The sequence below is a fragment of the Phaseolus vulgaris genome, chromosome 7 (assembly GCF_000499845.2).
Source record: "Phaseolus vulgaris cultivar G19833 chromosome 7, P. vulgaris v2.0, whole genome shotgun sequence".
NCBI classification, from domain to species: domain Eukaryota; kingdom Viridiplantae; phylum Streptophyta; class Magnoliopsida; order Fabales; family Fabaceae; genus Phaseolus; species Phaseolus vulgaris.
In genome coordinates, this window is record NC_023753.2 from 6,535,534 (window position 1) to 6,557,489 (window position 21,956).

The 21,956-nt window shown below is 31.6% G+C and overlaps 3 protein-coding genes across 3 annotated transcripts; 1 reads left to right on the forward strand and 2 right to left on the reverse strand.

Moving 5' to 3' along the window:
* The first annotated feature begins 4,407 nt into the window (after nt 1-4,407).
* Nucleotides 4,408-10,822, forward strand: LOC137827464 (pescadillo homolog). Its single transcript, XM_068633617.1, has 13 exons — nt 4,408-4,546; nt 5,084-5,169; nt 5,437-5,685; nt 5,771-5,896; nt 6,099-6,183; nt 6,258-6,368; nt 6,605-6,698; nt 6,791-7,080; nt 8,188-8,295; nt 8,394-8,515; nt 9,787-10,009; nt 10,114-10,314; nt 10,511-10,822. The coding sequence occupies exons 1-13, from the start codon at nt 4,523-4,525 to the stop codon at nt 10,595-10,597; spliced, it is 1,806 nt and encodes a 601-aa protein (XP_068489718.1). The 5' UTR covers nt 4,408-4,522; the 3' UTR covers nt 10,598-10,822.
* Nucleotides 10,823-12,664: 1,842 nt separating this feature from the next.
* LOC137827465 (oxalate--CoA ligase) lies at nt 12,665-17,114 on the reverse strand. Its single transcript, XM_068633619.1, has 4 exons — nt 16,820-17,114; nt 15,655-16,705; nt 14,871-14,974; nt 12,665-13,181 (listed from the first exon to the last, which is right to left on the reverse strand). Exons 1-4 carry the CDS (start codon nt 17,021-17,023, stop codon nt 12,993-12,995), a joined length of 1,548 nt encoding a protein of 515 aa, XP_068489720.1. The 5' UTR covers nt 17,024-17,114; the 3' UTR covers nt 12,665-12,992.
* Nucleotides 17,115-20,815: 3,701 nt separating this feature from the next.
* Nucleotides 20,816-21,956, reverse strand: LOC137828903 (uncharacterized). Its single transcript, XM_068635650.1, has 3 exons — nt 21,806-21,956; nt 21,369-21,695; nt 20,816-21,238 (listed from the first exon to the last, which is right to left on the reverse strand). The coding sequence occupies exons 1-3, from the start codon at nt 21,879-21,881 to the stop codon at nt 21,066-21,068; spliced, it is 576 nt and encodes a 191-aa protein (XP_068491751.1). The 5' UTR covers nt 21,882-21,956; the 3' UTR covers nt 20,816-21,065.

Sequence of the window (21,956 nt, forward strand, 5' to 3'; positions counted from 1 at the left end):
TCACAAAAGCATAAAAAATAGTCTACTCGTTTGATTGTTGGATGTGTACCGGTATATGACAAAAATGGTTGAGATAGGCTTTGAGGGGTTTTCCCTCTTGTTGCATAATGTCAAAAAGGTCAGCTATTCGCAGTGGTTTCACCTTATTTGCAGCAAACTACTCCACAAACATCTTAGCAAAGGTTCAAAACAAAGTGATAGACTCGTTAGAAATTCCAATGAACCATTGCAAGTTCATTCCTATGAATGTACCTACAAACATCTTGCATCGAATGAAATTCAAGCCACCAAAGATGATATTTGGGGGCGAAACGCCTTGAGGTGACTCTCCAAGTCTCTAGTTCTCGAGGAGGGGGTAATTTTGGGCACCATAAAATGGGAGGGAACTTTCTCTTCCATAATCGTCTGGGATAAAGGTTTGGGGTCTTCTTGTGTGTGTACTGGACATGGGTCAACCACTGCCTGTCGCGTTGTTTGATCTCGGGAGGATTGTCTCAATTCCTCGCTAACCTTATGCAAATCCTATAGTGCTTTCATGGCTTCCTCCATTAATCGATGGGACATTTCGACCTTGCCTCATAGTCTCTCCTCCTCTGTCATGATTCTTTGCACAAAAACTCTTGTTCAACCTGAAGTTCGTCTACTTGCCTTCTCGTTTCCATGTTTTCACGTTGAAGTTCCCACATGGTTTTCATGATTTGTTGCAAGGAAGGTGTGTTGCTTCCTTCCTTTTCCAGAGTGCCTTGTCTCAAATTCCTCATAACGTTGTTTGCTTTTTTCTTCAAAAGTATGCTTGCTTATATATTGTGGATACAAGACTAATTTTTACTTGTTCCACGATGGACGCCGATTTATTCTATTTCAATGGTCTTTCTGAATTATTTCTTGATTATGGTGTATTTTTGGATCTATAAATACTATTTAGATTATACAATTAAGAATGTGTAAATATAAAATATTTTCAGATGATATAATTTATAAAATGGTCTTTTTGCTACCTATGGCAAGAGAAATTATGGAGGTGCGGGGAACAACCTTCATTACCCCATGTTACATTTGTATGATTTAGAAAACGGGTTTCAATTCTAAAGCATTTTTTATAATTGAAGAACGTTATATTGATTAAAAATTATGAAAACTTTAATAGTTTGTATTTTATTAAATACTTCATTGACAATATTAAAAATAAATAAAAGATTTTTTTATGTAAGCGAAATAAAAAAATGTGAGAGTAGTATATAATGGATGAAGAAATGAGAATAAATTTCCAAGATCAAAGTCGAAAGATGAAAATTAAGACGGAACGTATTGTTGTAGAAATAGTATTTGCATATTTCAACACAGTATTTGTTAAATATTTAAGTAGTTAAATTCAAGTATTAGGTTAAATGAAGTGGCACGTATTTGAGTTTTTCTATTCAAACTAAACTTAATCTTGATTTGTTTATACCCTTTCTACCTTAAAGATTAAATTAACATTATAATCTCTTATCAATTTGTTTTAGTTATTTTTTCTTAAATATTTCAAATATATATATATATATATATTTGTTTTTAATCACACAAAAAAAAATTTAAAAAATTAAAGATATTTTTTTTCGTTGTAAGTTGTATTAATGCTAGAAGACTTGGATGATTAAGTAATATACAATGGTAAATATTAAATTTTATGTATAAATTATGATAAATAAATATTATTAATTGTACTTGTATAAGGTCTATATAGTATTTACCATTGACTGAAAAATTAACACTCTATTGCCGTGCCTTTCCTCTCCTCTTCTTGTGTTAATTCTTTAGCTCTCGGTCAAGAGTGCACTTGCAAAAGGCTCTATTTGACGATCAAGTAAGTACTATGTATGAGTATGGTTAATATAATGATAAAAATGTACCTTATGTTTGTATAATCATGCTTATTTATAATGTATGGACTATCTCGATGGATCGAATTTAATGTGTACCATTACTTAAATGAAATTACCTGATTTGTCGCACATCTTCTTAATGTACCTTGTGCATTCATTCTATGCGATTAGACGGTCTCTGGGATAAAGTGGTTCGTCGGGCTCCCATCATTACATTACCATATAAATAATATTTAAAATTTATAATAATTACTTATAACATAATAACATAATTTCTATAGTTTATTTTTAAAATTGATGTTAAACATCACTATGAAACCTAGGGTAACACCCCAAAGATCAGCAATCATTTGTAATCACATGAAACAATCCATTAGATAGAAAAGGAAAATAAACAAACATCGAAATTAGACCAAACTCATACAAAAAATAATACAAAATAACTTCCTATAACCTAGAAAAAACTATACATCGGGATTTAACACCTATTATGGAAAAAATATAAGTAAAGACTTGTGACAAACTAGAATATCAAACAAACTCAAAGCTGGTTAAGCAAATCTATAGTGACAAACTTATAAACATAATGATTATCCTTCCTACAAACGCATGAGACTTTAAACTCAATCATTTTATAGAAAAACAAACATGTATTCTATCTATTACGTATAGTCCAAGAAATCAGATATAAATACATGTAAGAAAAAGCTAGACATATTAGGATAGAATTACTATCTAATCATAAACAACAATACCAAACTTGTTGAGTTTGTTTAATAACAATGACCATAAATTTAGCAAAAATTCTAATTGAACACCCATGAAAAAAAAAAGACTCACCAACAAACTCTCTCATATACTACCTCTAAAAATCTAGACAAAGGTAGCAAGAATATTAGTTTTAAAAATATATCATTGTTCATGGATTTTTTAAAGGATTTTTCAGAAGATTTGACATATTCATTTATAGTCTTAATAGTCATATAAATACTATTTTCTTTATACAAAAGTCATATTTAGGGAGACGATTTCGCATTCTTTAAATCATTTAAACCAATAAAATAATATATATAAGTCTAATCAATTTAAGTGGAAAACTTTTCAAATATTTAATAATGTGGATTAAATATTCAAGAAAACAATACATAATTTTTACAGTTATTAACTATTTTTAACTATATTATAACTTAGTGTAGGGTTCACCATTACAATTTACGAAGTATATTTCAAAGAATTTGTAAATTGCTTAATTTTCTACCACTATTATTTTATATTTTAATACATTTTTTATATTATTTTTTTCAAAGTTAATATAAAAAATATTAATATTTATTTAATTATTATACTACTTTTAGAATTTATTAGTATACTTTATATTTTTTATATAAATTAAAAAATAATTAACATTACAAATTCAAGTAACTAATATTTTATTACATGATACTATAAGAAATTACATATAATAAAATTGGTAAAAAATTTAATGTAATTATAAATAAAAATTAAATTTAAATAAATAATAATTAAATCTAAATAATAATAATCAGTTTAAATAATTTAAATAAGAAATAAAATTAATACATATACATATACAAAATTTTCTAAAAATATAAATATAAATACTAAGTTAATTAATATTTGAAATATCTAAAATTTACAATTATGCAATAATATATTTTTATTTTAAAAGACCATTTTTTATTAAAAACTTATAATCTGTCAAATTAGTTCATTAGCTTAAAACTTAAAATTCAAGAGTTTATTTATTATTACCTTGAAACATTCGCTTTATTTTTATGTTGATTTTAACTATTCTTTTGATGCAGTATAACAATTATTTTTGAAATCAATTTGGTATTAATTTCAAATTTGTAAAGAATAAATTTATATTACGTTTGGATAAATATTTTTTTTAAATGTTTTGAAATGTTTTTATGATGCATTATTTGAATAACAAATAAAAAATTTAATTAAAATAATTCTATTAAGTAAAATGAAATAATTTTAAATTTTATTTAAAAACCAAGAAGTGTGCTTGTGAATGGTGTATATTACTAAAATTTCATGTAGAATCACCTAATTTTTGTTAATTATTTTTTAACTGCAATTCTTATTTTGTAAACACAATATTTTTTCAGTCATACAAACTTTGGGAGAGAAAACAAATTAAATAAATTTCTTCATTATTTATAATTTTCTTATATAGAAATTAATTTATAAAAAAGGTTTCATAAAGTTTTTCTATTTTCTATTTACTCTTTTATTTTTACTGTCATAATTTTTTTTTATAAATAATAATATTAAAAAAATTAACCATAAAGAGTGACCTTTTCTTTTTTATCTTTATTCATGTATTTATTTATTTTAAATTAAGCATGGTTTATCTCTTACAATCAGTTTTTCTCTATTTTAAAATTTAAATACTTTACCAATGATTAAAGGAATATAGTATCGCAATATAAATCTTTATTCCCAAATATAAATTATAATTTATATACACAAACAAATAGGTGTCTATTTTAAAATCTAATTATATATATTTGTATATTTCAAATATTTATTTGTTAAACCCTAATTCTTAAGATTGTGTGAGCGCTGCATCCTTGTTTTGTGCACTCAGCTCCTCTCTCAACCTCTCAACCGCAGCAGCTACAACAATGGTGAAACACTACAGACCCCCGGTGAGTACTGCTTGCGCGTTTCGCTTTCGCTTTCTCTATTTGTTTATGCCTTCATCTAATGTATTCTTCTCCTTTTTAGCATAACTTTCTTAATTTGCTTCTCGTTTCGTAATTTGTTTCGTGGCTTGTGTTTTTTTTCTTTTTCGGTGATACCCATGATGTGATTGTTGTTTCGGTGTGAGAAAATTTGGAATCCGTAATACTTCAGTTGTAGCTATTCATTTACAGTAACAAATTTATGTAAAAAAGTTAACATTTTTCTTGTTTTTCTGGTTAAGGGCCTTTGTTTCGAGATGTAATATCAGGACTCGTATTTCGATGAATGAGTGGTAGTAGATAGTTGCTGTACAAAATAACTTTCATTCCCCGAAAAATATAATACATATACGTTTTTTCCTTAAGAATAAGAAGCAAGGAAAGCATGAACATTTTATATTCCCAGGAATCAACAATTCCTGAGAATATTTATCCAAAACTTGTATCAAAATCAAGAATGTAGCAGCGGTAAAAGCTTATTGTTGTTGTTTTGTCTTGCAGGGGAAGAAAAAGGAGGGAAATGCTGCTAAGTTTGTCATCAGGTCACAGGCACTCAAGCAGCTTCAAATCAGTCTACCCCTTTTCAGGTACTATACAGAAAGAAAAACATGCCCTTGTGTATATTAATTTAACTTGCTCTTGTTGGATGAACTTTGTCCTTCAATACTTTGGAGGAGAAGGATGCTGCCTTTCAGATGAAAATCACTTGTCTGGATCTTGTCTGGATAATTTATATCTTCTATCCTTACAGATCTGATATCATTGGAATTTGCATCTTTAGTAATTGTGAAACATTTTGGAAAAGAAGATTTGATAAAGACTTTGATTCTAATACTGGCTTTTATAAATTTTAGGAAACTATGTATTTTGAAAGGTGTAACCCCCCGAGAGCCTAAGAAGAAGTTCAAGGGAACTCATCAGACTTATTACCATGTGAAAGATATTGCCTTCCTTCATCATGAGCCTTTGGTTGAAATACATAGAGCTATAAGAGTGCATGAGAGAAAGATAAAGAAAGCTGAGGCAAAGAAAAACCTTGAACGTGCAAACAGGCTGCGGGAGAAAACGCCCAAACCCAAGATAGATAGGATTATACGGCAGAGGTTTGTTTGATTTTGTTAATTTTAATTTATATATGGTAACTGGTGATGAATTTCCTTCTTAATTAATTTTTTTTGTGAATTATAGGTACCCGAGGTTTGTGGATGCCCTTGGAGAATTGGATGATTGCCTTACAATGGTGCACCTTTTTGCAGCACTACCTGCATCGGAGAGTAAAAAAATTGATGTTGAGTGTGTCCATAAATGTCGAAGGTACGAACTTGGAATATTGAAAAGCAAAGGATTAATATATAATGAGGAAAGCAGCCTCTGTGGCTTTATTTTTCCTTTGAAAATAAGCAGTTAAAAGATACGAGGAATAGATTCTGCTAAATGTCTTCAGTGTGTTCTTGCATTTTATGCTTACAGGATTTTTATCTTCTGTGTTTATTCTCATTGCTTACTGGTTTGGCAGATTGGCACATGAATGGCAAGCATTCATATCTCGAACTCATAAGTTAAGAAAAACATTTGTATCTGTGAAAGGCATATACTACCAGGTACCAATTTTGGCAGTTATCAATGTTCATTAGTCTTAATTGTATGTTATGTATTGATGTTGTTATTTGTGCAGGCTGAGGTCGAGGGTCAGATGATAACATGGTTAACTCCTCATTCACTACAACAGGTTGTAACTGATGATGTTGACGTCGTTACCATGCTAAACTTTCTGCAATTATATGAGGTTAGTTACATATTCTTTTTTACATATTTCTTGTCATTCCAATTAACAGGATTAAAGGTCTGTATATTTTAATCATGTAATATTTAATTTAAATAAGTTTTGGTGTTGTGTCAGCATCATGCGCTAACCAAAACCAAATTTAGCTATCTGGACATGCTTCTCGTAAGCCTTTATAGTCATCCATATATTTGTTATACTGACTTTTATTAATTTCTTAATCTTCTATATCGACGCAGCCTCTTCTTAGTTTTGTCAATTTTCGCCTCTATCATTCTATAAATTTGAAGTACCCCCCAATACTTGATCCTCGGCTGGAAGCTCTGGCTGCAGGTACCATTTTTCTCAACTTAAATGGAATTATGGAAAATTTTAATTAGTTATTTATTGTATCTGGTAATCAAATTTCTCTTCAAATCATGCAGATCTATATGCTCTGTCAAGGTATGTCAGTGCCAATACTGGACCTTCTGTTGTGAATTCTGAAGCTTCTCAAGCTGAATCAGAACAGTTGGAGACCAAGCAAAAAGAGGCAGAGACTGGAAAGGAAAAATCTGAACTAAGACTTGCTCAACTTCAGCATCAACTTCCTTCTAATGAACCTGGTGCTCTAATGCACCTTGTTGAGGAAGTTACTGGTGAAGACGAGGAGGATCAAAATACAAAAGAATGTAAAAAGCTCTTTAAAAATGTGAAATTCTTCCTAAGCAGGGAGGTAAGACCTTGTGATGGATTTAGCACCACTATTTAAATGTACATTCGGTCAATAGCTGGGAATTTGTGCTCATAGTACTAAATAACATTTCAATTTTTTTTCCCAAAAAATAAATAAAATAAATAGTACCCAAGAGATAGAAATTAGTGATGGTAATAATTGGGAGCATGTCTTGAGCAGTTAAACTAAGCTAATAACATGTAACACATAATGTATTTTCACTTTAAGAACGTAAGAACTATTGATGTGTTTGGATTGGAGTTAGGATAAATCATGTTGAAATCATCACAAAAGCAACAATTTGTTGCTTCAGAAAATCACTGAGTTCTGTGTTACCATACATACACTATAGGACCTTAGAACTTTGTGCCAATGGTCAAGATTAAAAGTTGGAATAACATGATCATTTAAAAGAGGCTCTAATAACATCAAATATATCCATTATTCTCTTTTCTTGCAACAACCAAGTTTCTCACTCGAGTAATTCCACACAGACATGCATATATTCACTTTTCGTAAAACAGTTGGGGAATATTGCCTCATCAAATAGAAGTTTGTCTTAGAACTTAAATGGCTATTGTTTTTTATTAGATGACAGTATGATGGGTAAATCTTGTCTTAATTAGGACAGTAAGGTTGTTGGCTCAAACTGTCTCAATCTTTAAGATTGAAATTTTGTTCTCAAGTTCCTTGGTTTGGTTCTTACTAGTGGACTTTCAGTGGACGAAAGTTATATGTTTGTACCCATTTCAAACCCTTGCTAGAGCGTCTCCTCTCTCCTAAACTTACCAAGACAGAGATTCTCTTAAAGAATTCGCTTTATTTTTGCTGGAAACAAAGGAGCTATTTCTTAAATACTTTGACATTTGTTACGATTTATAATGTGAATTTGTGTGCTGTGTTGCTTCTTGGACAATTTATATAATATTTTTTCTTATTAATATTTTTTAGATTGATCTCATATGATCCATGTATATGCATATAGCACAATACTTCTTATTGGACTTTGGTTCTAGATTGCTTGATTTTTAACTTCCGGTTTGAGTGTTTGGAAGTGGTTGTGTAGTTTTGACGTTGCCTGCATTTTGTTTTGGTCTAATTATTCAGGTACCAAGGGAATCATTGCTTTTTGTTATTCCTGCTTTTGGGGGCATAGTTTCTTGGGAGGGAGAAGGTGCACCTTTTGGGGAATCCGATCAGAGCATCACTCATCAGGTTTGTGATTAAGCTGCCATCTTCTAGGCGTCCTTATGTTTTATATTTCTTGCCTTCCTATTTTTAGGTTTGCTAAGCTACTACTTTCATATGTTTAGATTGTTGACAGGGAAACACAAGGACATAGGTTCCTCTCAAGAGATTACGTTCAACCACAGTGGGTATATGACTGTGTGAATGCACAAATTATTTTGCCAACTGATAATTATTTGGTGGGAAGGTAATTTCTAATCCAGTTTTGTTTCTTATAAAGCTTTTGTTTGGTGGTGATGGTAGTAATTTACAAATACAACTTCTCTCTAACAATGTATACAACTTTAATATTATTACCCGTCAGAAAACGAGTTTCTGTGTCTTTATGCTTCAGTAATCGAAGTTGTGTTATCTCTGCATCTTTTTGTTTTTTGGTCCATAGTGGAACCCTTATTGGTTGTAGTAATGGTCTTGGTAGGAATGTGCTATTTTATCTGTCTCTGGAAATTAAGTTTTCTCTACAAGGGATCATGATATCTTTCTGCGGAACCATGTTTATCTATGTTGGCATTCCATCTATTATCTGTCTGATGAATTTGATCCTAATTAAAATATTTATTATCTAAATTTGAAGAAGATAGAAACCACATATGCGTCTTTCTAATGTGTAGTCACACTCCCAGTTTCTGCCATAAACCTTGTGGATTTTGCAATTTGTAGTGTTTTATTTTCTTTAAATAGATAGGTCCCAACATATTTACGAGTGAATAGTTACTTTGAAGTTTCAAAATTATTCTTCTGCTAGAAGAAATTATGGGCAGGATTGCATTTTAGCCTCTATTTAATAGGAGTATACTAAAAAATGAATTTACTAGCTTGTAAGAGTGTCTATATGCTAGCATTATGTTTATTATTTGAATTATATTTTGCTAAAGTAGATAATTAAAAAGTGTCAAAGATCTCATGTTTAGAGACTAGAGTTGTCCTTTGATGCATATTTTTCAGGATGATAATGCTCTGACTGATGTTCTTGTTGGGTGGGGGTCTACAAATCAGATTTGGGATCTTTTTAGTCAGAATCCTCATGATGAAAGCCTTGATTACCTTTAGTAGGAAGTTGGGCTCAGCTTAGCTATGTAGTGTTTTTCCCCTGATGTACCAAAAAAAAAGTGATAAAATTACTTTTAAGTTAGAAAACTGATCTATGTTAATTCTTATTTGATGTGATATTGGAACTTGGATGAATAACTTATTGTATACAATGAAAGAGTGATTTGTATTAAAATGATAGGGGTGTATTGTGTAGTTTAGTAAAATTAATTCTCATTTGATGTATGAGCGTTAATTAATTAATAATGAAGCCTCTATCTGCTGGGTTTATGTAAAGTATAAAATTAGTTTAAAACTTCATACACTTCTGCAGACACGTGTTAAATTTAAAGAAAAGTATATGTATGCTAAAGAAAGCCTATTTGATTTTCTTATCTTTCATGGCTAATGTGTTTCTTTTGGTAACAGGATCCCTCCACCACACTTGTCACCTTTTATTAATTATGACGAAGAAGGAGCATACATTCCAGATTATGCAAAGACAATTAAACACTTGCAAGCTGCTGCTAAAAAGGACGTCCTTCCACTTCCAGGTGTTGGGAATGAAGATCTGGAAGATCCTCAAAATCTTCTGGTTGAAGGTATTAAAGGCCGAGCGGAGGCTAATGATGCAGCTCAAAGAAAGCAAAAGGTATGGATGTTCTGAGAAGAAAAAGGTTGCATTGCATCGTAACGGTGATCCTTTTTTGTTTACTGACACTGAAGTATTTAAAATTTTGAATGAATGCAATGCAGATGATGATTCTGGAGCAGCAATACCACGATGATTTGAAAAAGGAACTTAAAGGCGTTACATACACTTCAGCAGATTCTAAAGAAACTTCTGGAGAGGTACAGACTGGAGAATCAGTTGTCCATGTTGAAGAAAATGCTGATGATGACATGGGTAAACTTATGATGTCACGTAAAAAGAGGAAGCTCTTGGAAGCCATGCATGTGAGTTTTGTTCTTTTTCCTCGTGCACAATATATTTTTGTTCTCTTTTCCAATTATAGTATCATTATTTTCTCTTAAGTAACGACCTAATTGCAAAGTGACAGATTGTGTTTAAATTTAATCTGTAGACTTGGAAGGTCTGTGTTTTGAATTCTGTTTTCTCACCCCTTTTTTGTTTCTGAAAAATGTCATTCAGATATCTAATAAACGCAAGCAAGCTCAGTCTGATCTCATTAAACAACGGAAAAAGAAAATAGATGAAGCTAAGAGTCAAAGGAGTTGAAGAGATGCTGCATTGACTTTATTATGTGTTATAGCTGCTGCTGGTTTAAAAGGGTAGCTCATTTTTGTTTGCAGTATTTTTAGTTGAACTCATTCTAGTCTCCTTTGTTTTTGTAACAGATATATCTGGTTTGAGCCTTAACATGGTTAACTAGGGTTAAGCCACCGGGACTATTTAATGTTGGGATAAGGTTTTGTTTAAATATTGAAATGGTGTCTTGTTGAATTTTTCGATGGGAGAACATGGAACTCAAATACCAAGAAACTGAAAACTTAATGTGTTAGGGTATAGTTTCTTTTACACAGGATAAGGGTAATTACAAACTTCGCAACTAAAATCCATTTAGTTTACTAAGTAATCTTTTTAATTTTTTAAAATTATTTATGAAGATCCAGACAAACTTCATGAAAATATGGAAGAAATGAGTTTCTACTTCTGTCAACTTTCGTTTTCTCTCCCATATACATACACTTCTCCTGAAAATTGGTTTCCGTTCCAAATTCTATCCTTTTACTCTCACTGATAGATGCAATGTCCAATCTCCAATGTGACCACCGTTCCCCGATTTATGCATTATTAAAGGGATGTTATTTTAAACAATAACTTAAAAGCTAAACCTAAATCCTAAACTTAAATGTAATGAAATCGTATATATGCTAATTCCTTATAATGATTCTCCAATTGAATTCAAGCGATATGCTTGTTCTGTCACCCCTCTAATTCAATATGGACTAATTAATTTTGAAGAGAGTTTGTTGTGAAAACTCCTCCACTTTAACAACTGCATTCCATTTTTCACGCATCCCTCGTCATAATTTAAAGTGACGCAAAACTAGTTTTATCAGTCTCATGATAGACATGGTAACCTCTTTTGCTAGAGCACTAAATGTGTCTTCTTTCGTAGATCTTACCAACCTTATTTATAATTACATATATTCTTGGACTTTATAATTCTTTAGGTAAAAGCAAGATCCACCTAGTTTTTTTTCTTATATTATCGTTAATTTCTTGAATTAATTATTATTTTGGTCCTAGTTATTATATTGCTCAACAAATTTGTTCCATGTTCCATGTTTATTTTGGTTTGATTGTGATAAAATTTCTCTATATTTATGTGAGAGGGATATTTTCCAACTTATTTGTTAGTAACCATATCCTAATTTTCCTAATTAATCTTGAACAACTGGGTAGATTAAAATTCTACTTATCTTATCACTACACAACCCCAAGTTTGAGTGAAGACTTGCTTAAATTAGGTTGGAGTCCTACTTATCATTAACCTCTATACGTAAATTGTGATATGCCATACGAATTGTAAAGGTATTGAAGGTACTGTTAGGAATGAATGAAGTTTTCTCATATTTGTGAAATACTAAGTCTCTATCTAGTGCCATTTTTTTTTGGGCGCGTACTTAAGGAGAGATAACAACAAAAATTAATCTCTGTAGGAGAGGAATAGTACAAGTTGATATTTGTTTGTGCACATTCCACTTTGACTCAATTAATCAATTAATCATATTCTTATTTCACCTTCATAAATTTTTATATTTATAAAAATATCCTTATATAATACTCTAGATTATGTAATCCTAAAGTTATTTTTCAAATTTGTAATTGACTTTTAGATTACATAATCCAAAAATCTTTTTTCGATGTATGATTAGTTTTTAGATTATATAATTTAAAAGTTTTTTTTAAATGTATGTCTATATTACATAATCCGGAAGCTACTATTAAATCTAAACTTCCAAATTATATAATTCAGAATATAATTTTGGATTATGTAATCCAAAATATGGAGGTGACACAAAAAGGAAAAAAAATATTTCTATGTTTTATATGGGGTAACATAAGGAGGGAGGTGCAGGAAGAAACAATGGGAAGAGTGATTTCAAGTCTGGTTGGGGACTACATAAGAGTGTGATATTGTTGGGAAGAGTGTTCTGATAATTTTTCTTTAGTGAATATGATAATTTGCGATTAAAAGCATTAGCAAATAATCCATCCAATACATTTACGCACCAATCAATCCATCACCCTTTTAACCGAAAGACGAAACAGCAGAAATATAAATCCAAATTTTAAATATATGAGTCTGTTTCAATTTGAAAATTTTGAACTTGAATGTCGTCATAATTGACTGGTGCTCAACCCTAATTCATTATCTCACATTTGCTTTGAGAAACTACAGTTTTTTTCTAACTATTCCTATTGATATCCATATGAAATAGGGATGAGAAATGTATGGATATTATACTAATCTGTAAATCTTTATTTGGAAGGAACGTGGAACTTACCCAATGTTTAAAATTTATGGTTGGTGTACTTCCAGAATAATATTTAAAACTTTATTGGCAAGATATGTGTATTTGGGCTCCACATAGTATTCAGCCGCTCAAGTTTGAGAAACGAAGTGTTCTGCAACAAGACGCCTAAGAATCTTCCCAGTGGCGGTCTTGGGCAAAGAATCAGTGATGAAGACCTTTTTAGGGACTTTGAAGGTTGCAAGGTTCTTCTTGCTAAAACTCTGCACCTCTGCCTCATCAATGTTTGATCCTTCTTTTGGGATGATCGCACAATTTATCTGTTAAAATGTTAGATGCAGTGAGTAGATTTCAGCACAAATTTTCAACAAACCTTGCAGATGTAGTAAGTTTCCAAAATTCTGAGCTACCTTAATTCACATGCTTGTACTATCCATTCCCTTGCTTTTTTTTTATTTGACGACTTTTTTAATTGAAAGAGGTATTTTGTTTTTGAAAAGAAATATAGGTAATATTAAGAATTACGATATAAGAAGTCGTAATTACAAATATATTTTTAATTTTAATTTTTTTACTCATACATACACATATATAATTAAAAGTAAATAAAATCGTGTTTAGTAATCTAGTCACTTTCAATCAATTAATAAAATAAAACTATAAAATAGTATATGTGATTTTTTTCTCCAAGCTTATATATATATTTTTATCTAAATAAAATTATTTTTACTTTAATTTAAAAAAAATATCTGATCGGATTTAGGGTTTAGACATGTCTATTCTCAGCGTGAAAGAGTCTCTCACTTCCCTTATTTTTCCAATTTTCACACAAATTTGAAGAAAATCACGACAAATTCAGCTCCTCCAAAATTGAATTTCGACTCTTTTTCATAAGTGGGAGTAGGCACATCGAGAATTGAACTATTTTTCACTATTTAAAAATGGATATACTTTTAGAAAAAATTTGATATACGAGACTTCCACAAGTTCTAAAAAAAAGTACTAAAAGTGTATATGAAAGTATTACTTTTCTATTGTGATGTCGTACTTCCCAGGACTTTCCAAAATGCTAATTTCTTTATATAAAATTTAGAAAATAATTTGTGACATTAAGATGCATTTGTTTGATATACTCTAGTAGTTGCAAACAAAAAGATGGCAAATGCAACGGTCACACGTGTGAAGATGTTTACGTAATGTTTGGCCTTTTCAGCCAATAAAAGTTAATTTTGCACTTTGAATAAAATATGAAACCTCAAAATTAGTATAGTTTGTTGATAAAACATGTGAATATTGAAGAATATTTGTGTGCGTATTTTTAGAGTGTAACACAAAGAGACAAGAAAAATGATGGCATGTGTTTTCTTGTACGCAAGAAGTTGTTGTGAACAAACCAACAAAGTTTTCCTGGATCGGGGTTTAAAGAAGATAAAAATCAGTACCATAGAAGTGTTCCACTTGGCTTTCAGACAGCAGTTATGCTACTGCATCATGTAACTTACATTCTATGGACATAATTTTGGGTGACACGAGAAGAAGAAGTAATGAATTACTTTAAATGAATAAAAGTTCCATAAATATAACATTGATAAGAAAATTTCCATCATTTTTTGTATCTTATAAATATTTATTTAAATCCATCTTTAGTAAGTACAATGGAACTGAATTTTGTTTTCTTCGTTGTATACAACATATGCTCATGAGTTCATGCCACCTTTCTTTGTTTGTAAGGTGTATTTTGTAGACCCAGCTAGATTAATTGTTATGAGTTTATAACCATTCTCTATAAGAAAGGTTTATTAAGACCAAACTTTGAAAAAGATAAAGGAATAAAGAGAACAATTCTTAAATGATTTTTTTCCATTAAAATTAGCAGTTAAGGGTATCAACTGATTTAGTTTAAAATGTGTCATAAACTCATTAACACAAAAGTACTTTTTACTAGACTGATTAAGAAATAAACTGGTTTTATAGAAGTTTTTTCTTAGTCTCTTTCAAAGAACACATACCTCTTCGCCGTATTTATCATCTGGAACTCCGAATGCAACTGCTTGGGCGATGTCTGGATGAGATAGAAGGACAGCATCCACCTCTATTGGTGATATTTTCTCCCCTTAAAAAAAAAATAATTTGCATGTTAAAAATGCATAAATAGGAGAACGCTACCCATATATTACTCATACTTGCATGCTCCAAAGTGCGGAATACGAACACTAACACTAACACTGATACGACCCGACACGTATATGTCCGACACGTATATGGATATATATAATATTTAAAATGTAGGAAACAGAGACATGGATTTATATATTATATAATTTTGAATTATATAAATTAAAAATAAATATTTATGTGCAAAAGTATATTTCAGATTCTTTTGGAAGAAGAAAGATATTTTTCATTACCGGATCAAAAGAATTTATTGCTTATTTTTATAATTATAATAAAAATTTATACAATAAATTTGATTTTTTAGAAAATTATTGTATTTATACCTTTTAAAATTGTGTTAGAACCGTGCTAGAATTTTAAAAATTCCAACAAATATTTTTTTGAATTGAACACTTGAACACGAATATGTTATTTAAGATAAGTGTCTGAAGCTCATAGCTTATGACTCAAATAACAATTTGCCATCCTTTTTACGTTCCAATACAAATTACACACAACAAATGCATTATTTCTTTAAAAAAAAAGGAAAAAAATATTATAACGATTTTTCTTATGGCCATGTATATTTGTTAATATGTGGCATGGAAAGTGAGCAGTTGATAAAATTAAAAATATTACCTCCACGGTTAATAAGCTCCTTGATGCGACCCACGAGGTGCAAATACCCATCCGAATCAAAAAACCCGATATCACCTGTGTGGAACCACCCATATTGAAAGGCAGAAAGATTCGCATCAGGGTTGTTTTTATACCCTTTGGTCACATTGGGTCCCCTGATACAAACCTCACCTTTCACATCATTCTTTAGAATCTCACCCTTCTCGTCTAATATTGCCATTTCCTGGCCCACGGGCTTTCCAACTGACCCGGCCCGATGAGGCCCATCTTCGGGTAACGGATTCGTCGACATCAAATGCGACGCTTCCGTCATAGCATAAGCCTCCAAAACCGGTGCCCCAAACGCCTCCTCCAACCGCTCCAATATAACCGGTGCAAGCGAGGCACTACAGCTCCGAATAAACCGGAGCTTCGGGTAAACCGGTTCCGGGGTTTTCAAATGACGCTCCAAAACGATTTGGTGCACCGTAGGAACTGCGGTGTACCACGTGGCGTTGTACGTCAACATGTCGCTCCAAAACGAGGAGGCGGAGAACCTCCCCGCCGCCGGGAGCGCCACGGATGCTCCGGCGGCGAGTGAACTCAGCAACGCGGCGAGTAACCCGTGGACGTGGAACAATGGGAGAACGATGACAGTCGAGTCAGACTCAGTGAGTCTGTACACGGACTTGATGTTCTCCACCGATGAGGCCAAGTTGTGCTGCGTCAACGGCACGCCCTTGGGACGGCTTGTGGTGCCGGAAGTATGGAGGAACAGTGCCACGTCGGACGCGTCGTTAACGAGTCCGGAAATCGAGTCGGTCGATGACTCGGTGTAACTCAGAGAGAGACTGAGCTCTTCGGCTTCGGCTTCGTCGAGCGAAGCTGTTGATACCGGAATGCTAAGCTTGGAAGCCGCAGCTTGAGCCGGCTCGTTCCCTTCTTTGGACGTTACTAACAGCTTTGACTCGGAGTCAGATAAATAAAACTCGAACTCTTCCGCTGTGTAAGCCGCGTTCAACGGCGCCGCCGTAGCTCGCGCCCGAATGATGGCAAGAAACGTTATTATAAACTGAAAACATTAAAAAAGGAATTAGAAACAATAAGAGTAAATAAATGTAAATGAAAGATCAAATAGTTTTTGTTTTCTTTGTGTTCGCAATGAAACAGTGAGGGAGGAGAGGACCTCGACGGTGTTGGGGAAGGTGAGTGCGACGACATCGCCGGGTTTGATGCCGGTGGATAGGAGGCGTGCGGCAGCGCGTTCGACAAGGTGGTGGAGGCGGGAGTGTGTGAGGTGGAATTTGCCTGAGACGGAGACGGCACGGTGGGAATGGAATATTTCGGCGACGCGGTGGAGCAATCCGGTGAGTGTTGTTGGAGCTGGCATTGTGGTGTGGTGTGGTTATGATGTGATAGATTCGCATTGGAAACCTGAGAGTATATATATATATATAGGAGGAGGTGGCTGTTCCGTGAACGTGAAGAGTTCCCATACCATACTTTTGTAATTATTTTTAGAGCACGTAAGGATGCGAATTCTAATATAAAAGAATGTGTAAGTATATGTTTTTAAAAGAAATGATAAGTTTATGTAAGAATTAAAAAAAACTAGTGTACAAGTGTAATTTTTAAAAAAAATCTCGAAAGCTATTAGTGTAATTTATTCTATAAAATAATATAAAAGATATATTTGTATAATTCTTTTAGAAATAAATTTGTGATTTAAATTAATAATGTTTACTTTTATTGATTTTAAGTTATTACTTTTATATGGTAAAATACTCTATAAAAATTAATACAAATTCTGTACTGATTTGATTTAATTAAAGTATATACATATATATATATATATATATATATATCACTTATTTTAGATTATAACTAAAAGTATTCTAACACTGACCTATCTTTATAATTCTCACGTTTTGATATTTCCATCTTAAAATTTATTGTGGTTTCTTTGTCACATCTATCTTGTTCCATAGTTAAAAATAGACATATAACAAATAAATAAAAAAGGATTACGAAGAAATTTACTCAAGTGAGGAATAACATATGTTCAAGAAGTCAAATAAATCTCCAATTTTTTTTAAAAAAATAACTTCTCTTTTTGTTTTTCGTTTTCAATAATATTATTAGCCACTTGACTAAAAACCTATGTTTCATCCAGAAAAGTTCCTTTGGAGTAGTAACTATTACATCTTTCTATTTAATAATCTGATGTATGATATTGAAGGAAAATAAATACTTTAGTTATGTTTATTCTTTTGATTAGTAACGAGAGAATAATTATAAAGTGAGGTGCACAACAAAAAGAGATTATGTAGAGACTGTACCAAAACGGAACATCAATCCTTTTCGTTCTCCACAGTAACTATTAAAAGAAAAAGAAAGTAAAGAAGTAGGAGATATAAATTAATACGAATATTAGGACATTCCTTAAAAACGAATAATAGGACGTGGATTTGATAGGTTTTGGTTAGAAAGGAAGGGATTCTTTCCCACATGAGATTTCTTCCTGCACCTTTACAGGAGTGCTAAAATTTCCATTTTATCTTTACAAAAATAAATAAATAAACTCATAGCACCCCTTTTTCATCTTTCACTATATGTCAATGGTCAGGTAAGCTCTCTCATTCACCTCAACTCCATAACAAAAAATAATTTTCCAATTATCTCCATCTTCTCATTTTGAAAATCCTGAATAACCATATAAAAAGTATACACATCATGATAAGATGGGGCATCTATAGTGAATAAGAAGAGTGTTTGTTATTTTTGTCAACGTCTACGCAACAAGATTGAACGTCTAATTCGATAACGATGATCGTCTAGTAGAGAGATACCACTTGTTAGTCATCAAGCTTTTACGGTCTATTGTGAGAGATTTCAAGAAAAACCTACACTAAGAAAAAAAAATCCTAAACAAATTTCGATCCATAATGCATCATGTTAGACGCTATAATACATACAACTTTTTAAACCAGAATTAGTTTATGGATTGTATGATCCAACATAAAAAAAAAAAAACGTATTCCTAAATCTAGATAAGCTTTTTGAATTCTAGAATTTAAAATACACAATTTTATTTCGGGTTTAGAATCCAAATAAAATTTTGTACTTCAAATTGTATAATCTAAAATACATAAAATCCAAATTTTTATATTCTTAAAAAAAAACATGAATTCATAAAAGTATTTTGGAGTTTACATAATTATAATTATGGGCTGCTAGAAGAAATTATGGGGTGAGGAAGAATTTCCATAAAGGAATTTGGACATTGTTGGAAAGAGTATAAAAAAAAGGTAAAATACTTGGGAATGAAATAAATATGTGGACACAAAAGCAGGAACAAGGAAAGATAGAGGAAGTGGCTTATTTTTACCATTTAAATAGATTCCATACTTATTAAATTCCTTTTTAAACAAAGCCAAAAAAATACTAATAAATTCATTCTTCTACTGTCTTCGGTATAAGATCAAATCCTAACCTACATATTTATTTATACGTCTTCTTTTTTATTGTTTTGATTTGAATATCTTTTACGAATGATGAACACTATTGTGAAAGTATGAAAAATTGTATAAATTTGAAAGAGATAAAAATTATGAACGTGAATTGAAGTAAGATTAGGTCAACACTTAGTTTCTAGAGTAAGGTTGAGCCAACACTAATATAAGGAGTCTAGAAAATTGTCTAGTAAGAAAACAACTTGAGAGAGAACTTTGAGCAAGTAAAAGTGTATCAAATTAGACATTTAATTACACAAATTAAAGTTAAAAATCATGTGCATGAGACTCTTATTTATAGGTGAAAGTCTATCAAAACTTCTCCAATTAGAGTGTGACGTGTCACCACTTTATTGGTGCAAATCTCTTCATTGGGAGAGTGACAAGTGGCATGCCTTCATTGGAGTAAAATTTTCTCCATTGAAAAAATGACATGTGAAGTCTTATGCCTTTGCCAACATTTTTATTTGTACTCCTCATTTATCTTCTTAACGAAAAGTTGCGAGATCAAATAATTTTTATTAGTATATAAAAGATAAATCATTAGTTGGCTGAAAATAAAATAATAAACAAAAATAGTAAAAAATAAAGTAAAAGTTATCAGTATTTTGCGGAAGATCAGTTTAAAGAAAAGATAAATAAAAATATTTGGGATGCAATTTTACCATTTTAAAAAACTACATATTCTCTACTTTTTTTCATCAAATAAATAACTTTGTATTACTTTTATCATTTCAATCAAACGCATCATTCAACCGTCTAAACTCAATATCTTCTAAAAGTTGTTAAACAGGATTAATCAAAAAAAATTATATAGAAATTAGAAACTTTTAAAATATTTTTCGTCCTCGTAGTACAAAAATTCGTACACTTCTAAATTGTTTCGTGCTGTGAATACACAGTAACATTTTTAAACAAGTAATTATAAGAATACTAAAAGTTACACTACAGTCAACAATACGAAGGTTTAATTTAGTATTTGTCTGTAAAGCCCCAATACTCAACATGATTCCAATAGGATATGATAGATACAGATATTAAATATGATAAGTTTTTTAACTTATGAAATACAATACGTTTAAGACTTGTTAACAAAAAAGATATATAAATAAAAAAACATATACCCAAAAGTTAACTTTATTAATGTATAAATTATTTTGATTACTTAGGGCTTTCACTAATGGGCCTGAAACATATTGGGTGCAAGACTGCTTCTTTCTACATTTCCATAATTTCTTGTAACACCCATACTTCTTAAGATATCATTTATTTTATTGATGTTTTTCATTTTAGAATGAATGATCCAATTTTTTATTATTATAGAATCTATAAGGTATTTTTGTATTCTAAAATATTGCAAATTCTGTAATTTGGAATATATATATGTTTTAAAATTTAAATTCTGTCATCAAGGGTGTGAGTAGAAAAAAAATAAATACAAAGTCTAAAATTTTCAGAATATATATATATATATTTTTTAAATTAAATATTTTTTCCCTCACTGTGATTTGCCACGAGAATTTACGAAAGTGGAGGAGGATATGCAAGCATGAATATGTGACATTTTCAAAAGTCCTTTAAAAATTAAGAAATTTGAAAATTGCAAAAGCGCGTTTCCCCAACCACACAAGATCACATCCCTTTTCTATTTAATTCTGATTCAGAGATCGTTAAAGGGTAAAACTGATGCATAACTGCTTATAATTTATATGAATAATTTATAATATAGTGAAAGCTACACCTTATTAATACGGGATAGTTTAACACCATCACTTTTCTCTTACATTCGAAAAGTCCTACATTTTTAGGTGCAACTTCATTATTACAATCAAAACATAGTGTGACATTCTCAATTCATACACTACAACAGTAACCTGAGTTACTCTCAATTTCTTTGCATCTTCCAAGAAACTACACTTTTTAGTTTGGTGATGGGGCAACCGCAGAGAGTTCCACAGGGTTAATTGGAGGAGAAGCTGCTAACTCCACAGAGTGCACAGGTCCTGGTGCCACAATGCCAGAGCTTCTCAGTTCAGCCATTCCTCGACGAGCATTCACACCTTCTACCTCACACAACTTCGGAAGAAACACACCTACAACATAAATTTCCTCAACCTCATCAGACATTAGTTTTGTGACCATATATATCGTAACATAATTTTATTGTAATTTTCCACAGCATTATAAAACCTTACGAATAATGTTATATATTCATTTGTATACCTTCACCAGCTGCAAGATTGAAGTACAAGTCAACAACGTTGGGGCAAAAGTGGTAGCAGTGAGGGGAACAGAGTTTGTGTGTGAAGGTAGACTCAAGAAGAGAATCTGATGAGATTCCAAGGGAGTTTCTGTCCAATCCACAGGCCTTTATGCATTGGTCTGTTTCAATGTGATCCTTCAGATTCTCAGCTTCAATATCTGATGTCTTGCATGTGTATTCCTCCTCACCACTCCTCTTCACGCGCTTCTCAAGCACACACCGTTTCCCACCAGATGACACAGCAAACGAGCACGTCTCATGGCTCAGATTCTCACATTCTGTTCCTCCTGCATTTTTCCATCACATACTCTACAGTATCAAGTTTCTGCCCAATACTATGCATGTAGATAAAAACAATCACGTGGAAAGAAATATGAGAATTAAGGTATTCACTTACCAAGAGTGGCTTCAAGGGTGAGAGAAAATGCAAGGAAAAATACCATGAAAGTTCTGAAGCTGAAGTTAGAGGCCATTATGGGTTAAGGGAGAAGCGTGGCCAAAACTGTGTGGGAAATGAAGGTTGGAGGAATGTTATTATGAGGGTTGAT

Excerpts from the sequence above, each read along its gene's own strand:
- LOC137827465 (XM_068633619.1), bottom strand. The coding sequence starts at position 17,023 with ATGCCAGCTCCAACAACACTCACCGGATTGCTCCACCGCGTCGCCGAA. Across the intron at positions 14,975-15,654 it reads GGAGCTTATTAACCGTGGAG|GGGAGAAAATATCACCAATA; the intron begins GTAATATTTTTA and ends TTTTTTTTTAAG. Across the intron at positions 13,182-14,870 it reads ATGATAAATACGGCGAAGAG|ATAAATTGTGCGATCATCCC; the intron begins GTATGTGTTCTT and ends ACATTTTAACAG.
- LOC137828903 (XM_068635650.1), bottom strand. The coding sequence starts at position 21,881 with ATGGCCTCTAACTTCAGCTTCAGAACTTTCATGGTATTTTTCCTTGCA. Across the intron at positions 21,696-21,805 it reads CACCCTTGAAGCCACTCTTG|GAGGAACAGAATGTGAGAAT; the intron begins GTAAGTGAATAC and ends GGAAAAATGCAG. Across the intron at positions 21,239-21,368 it reads CAATCTTGCAGCTGGTGAAG|GTGTGTTTCTTCCGAAGTTG; the intron begins GTATACAAATGA and ends TTTATGTTGTAG.
- LOC137827464 (XM_068633617.1), top strand. The coding sequence starts at position 4,523 with ATGGTGAAACACTACAGACCCCCG. Across the intron at positions 8,516-9,786 it reads GATAATTATTTGGTGGGAAG|GATCCCTCCACCACACTTGT; the intron begins GTAATTTCTAAT and ends TTTTGGTAACAG. Across the intron at positions 10,315-10,510 it reads AGCTCTTGGAAGCCATGCAT|ATATCTAATAAACGCAAGCA; the intron begins GTGAGTTTTGTT and ends AATGTCATTCAG.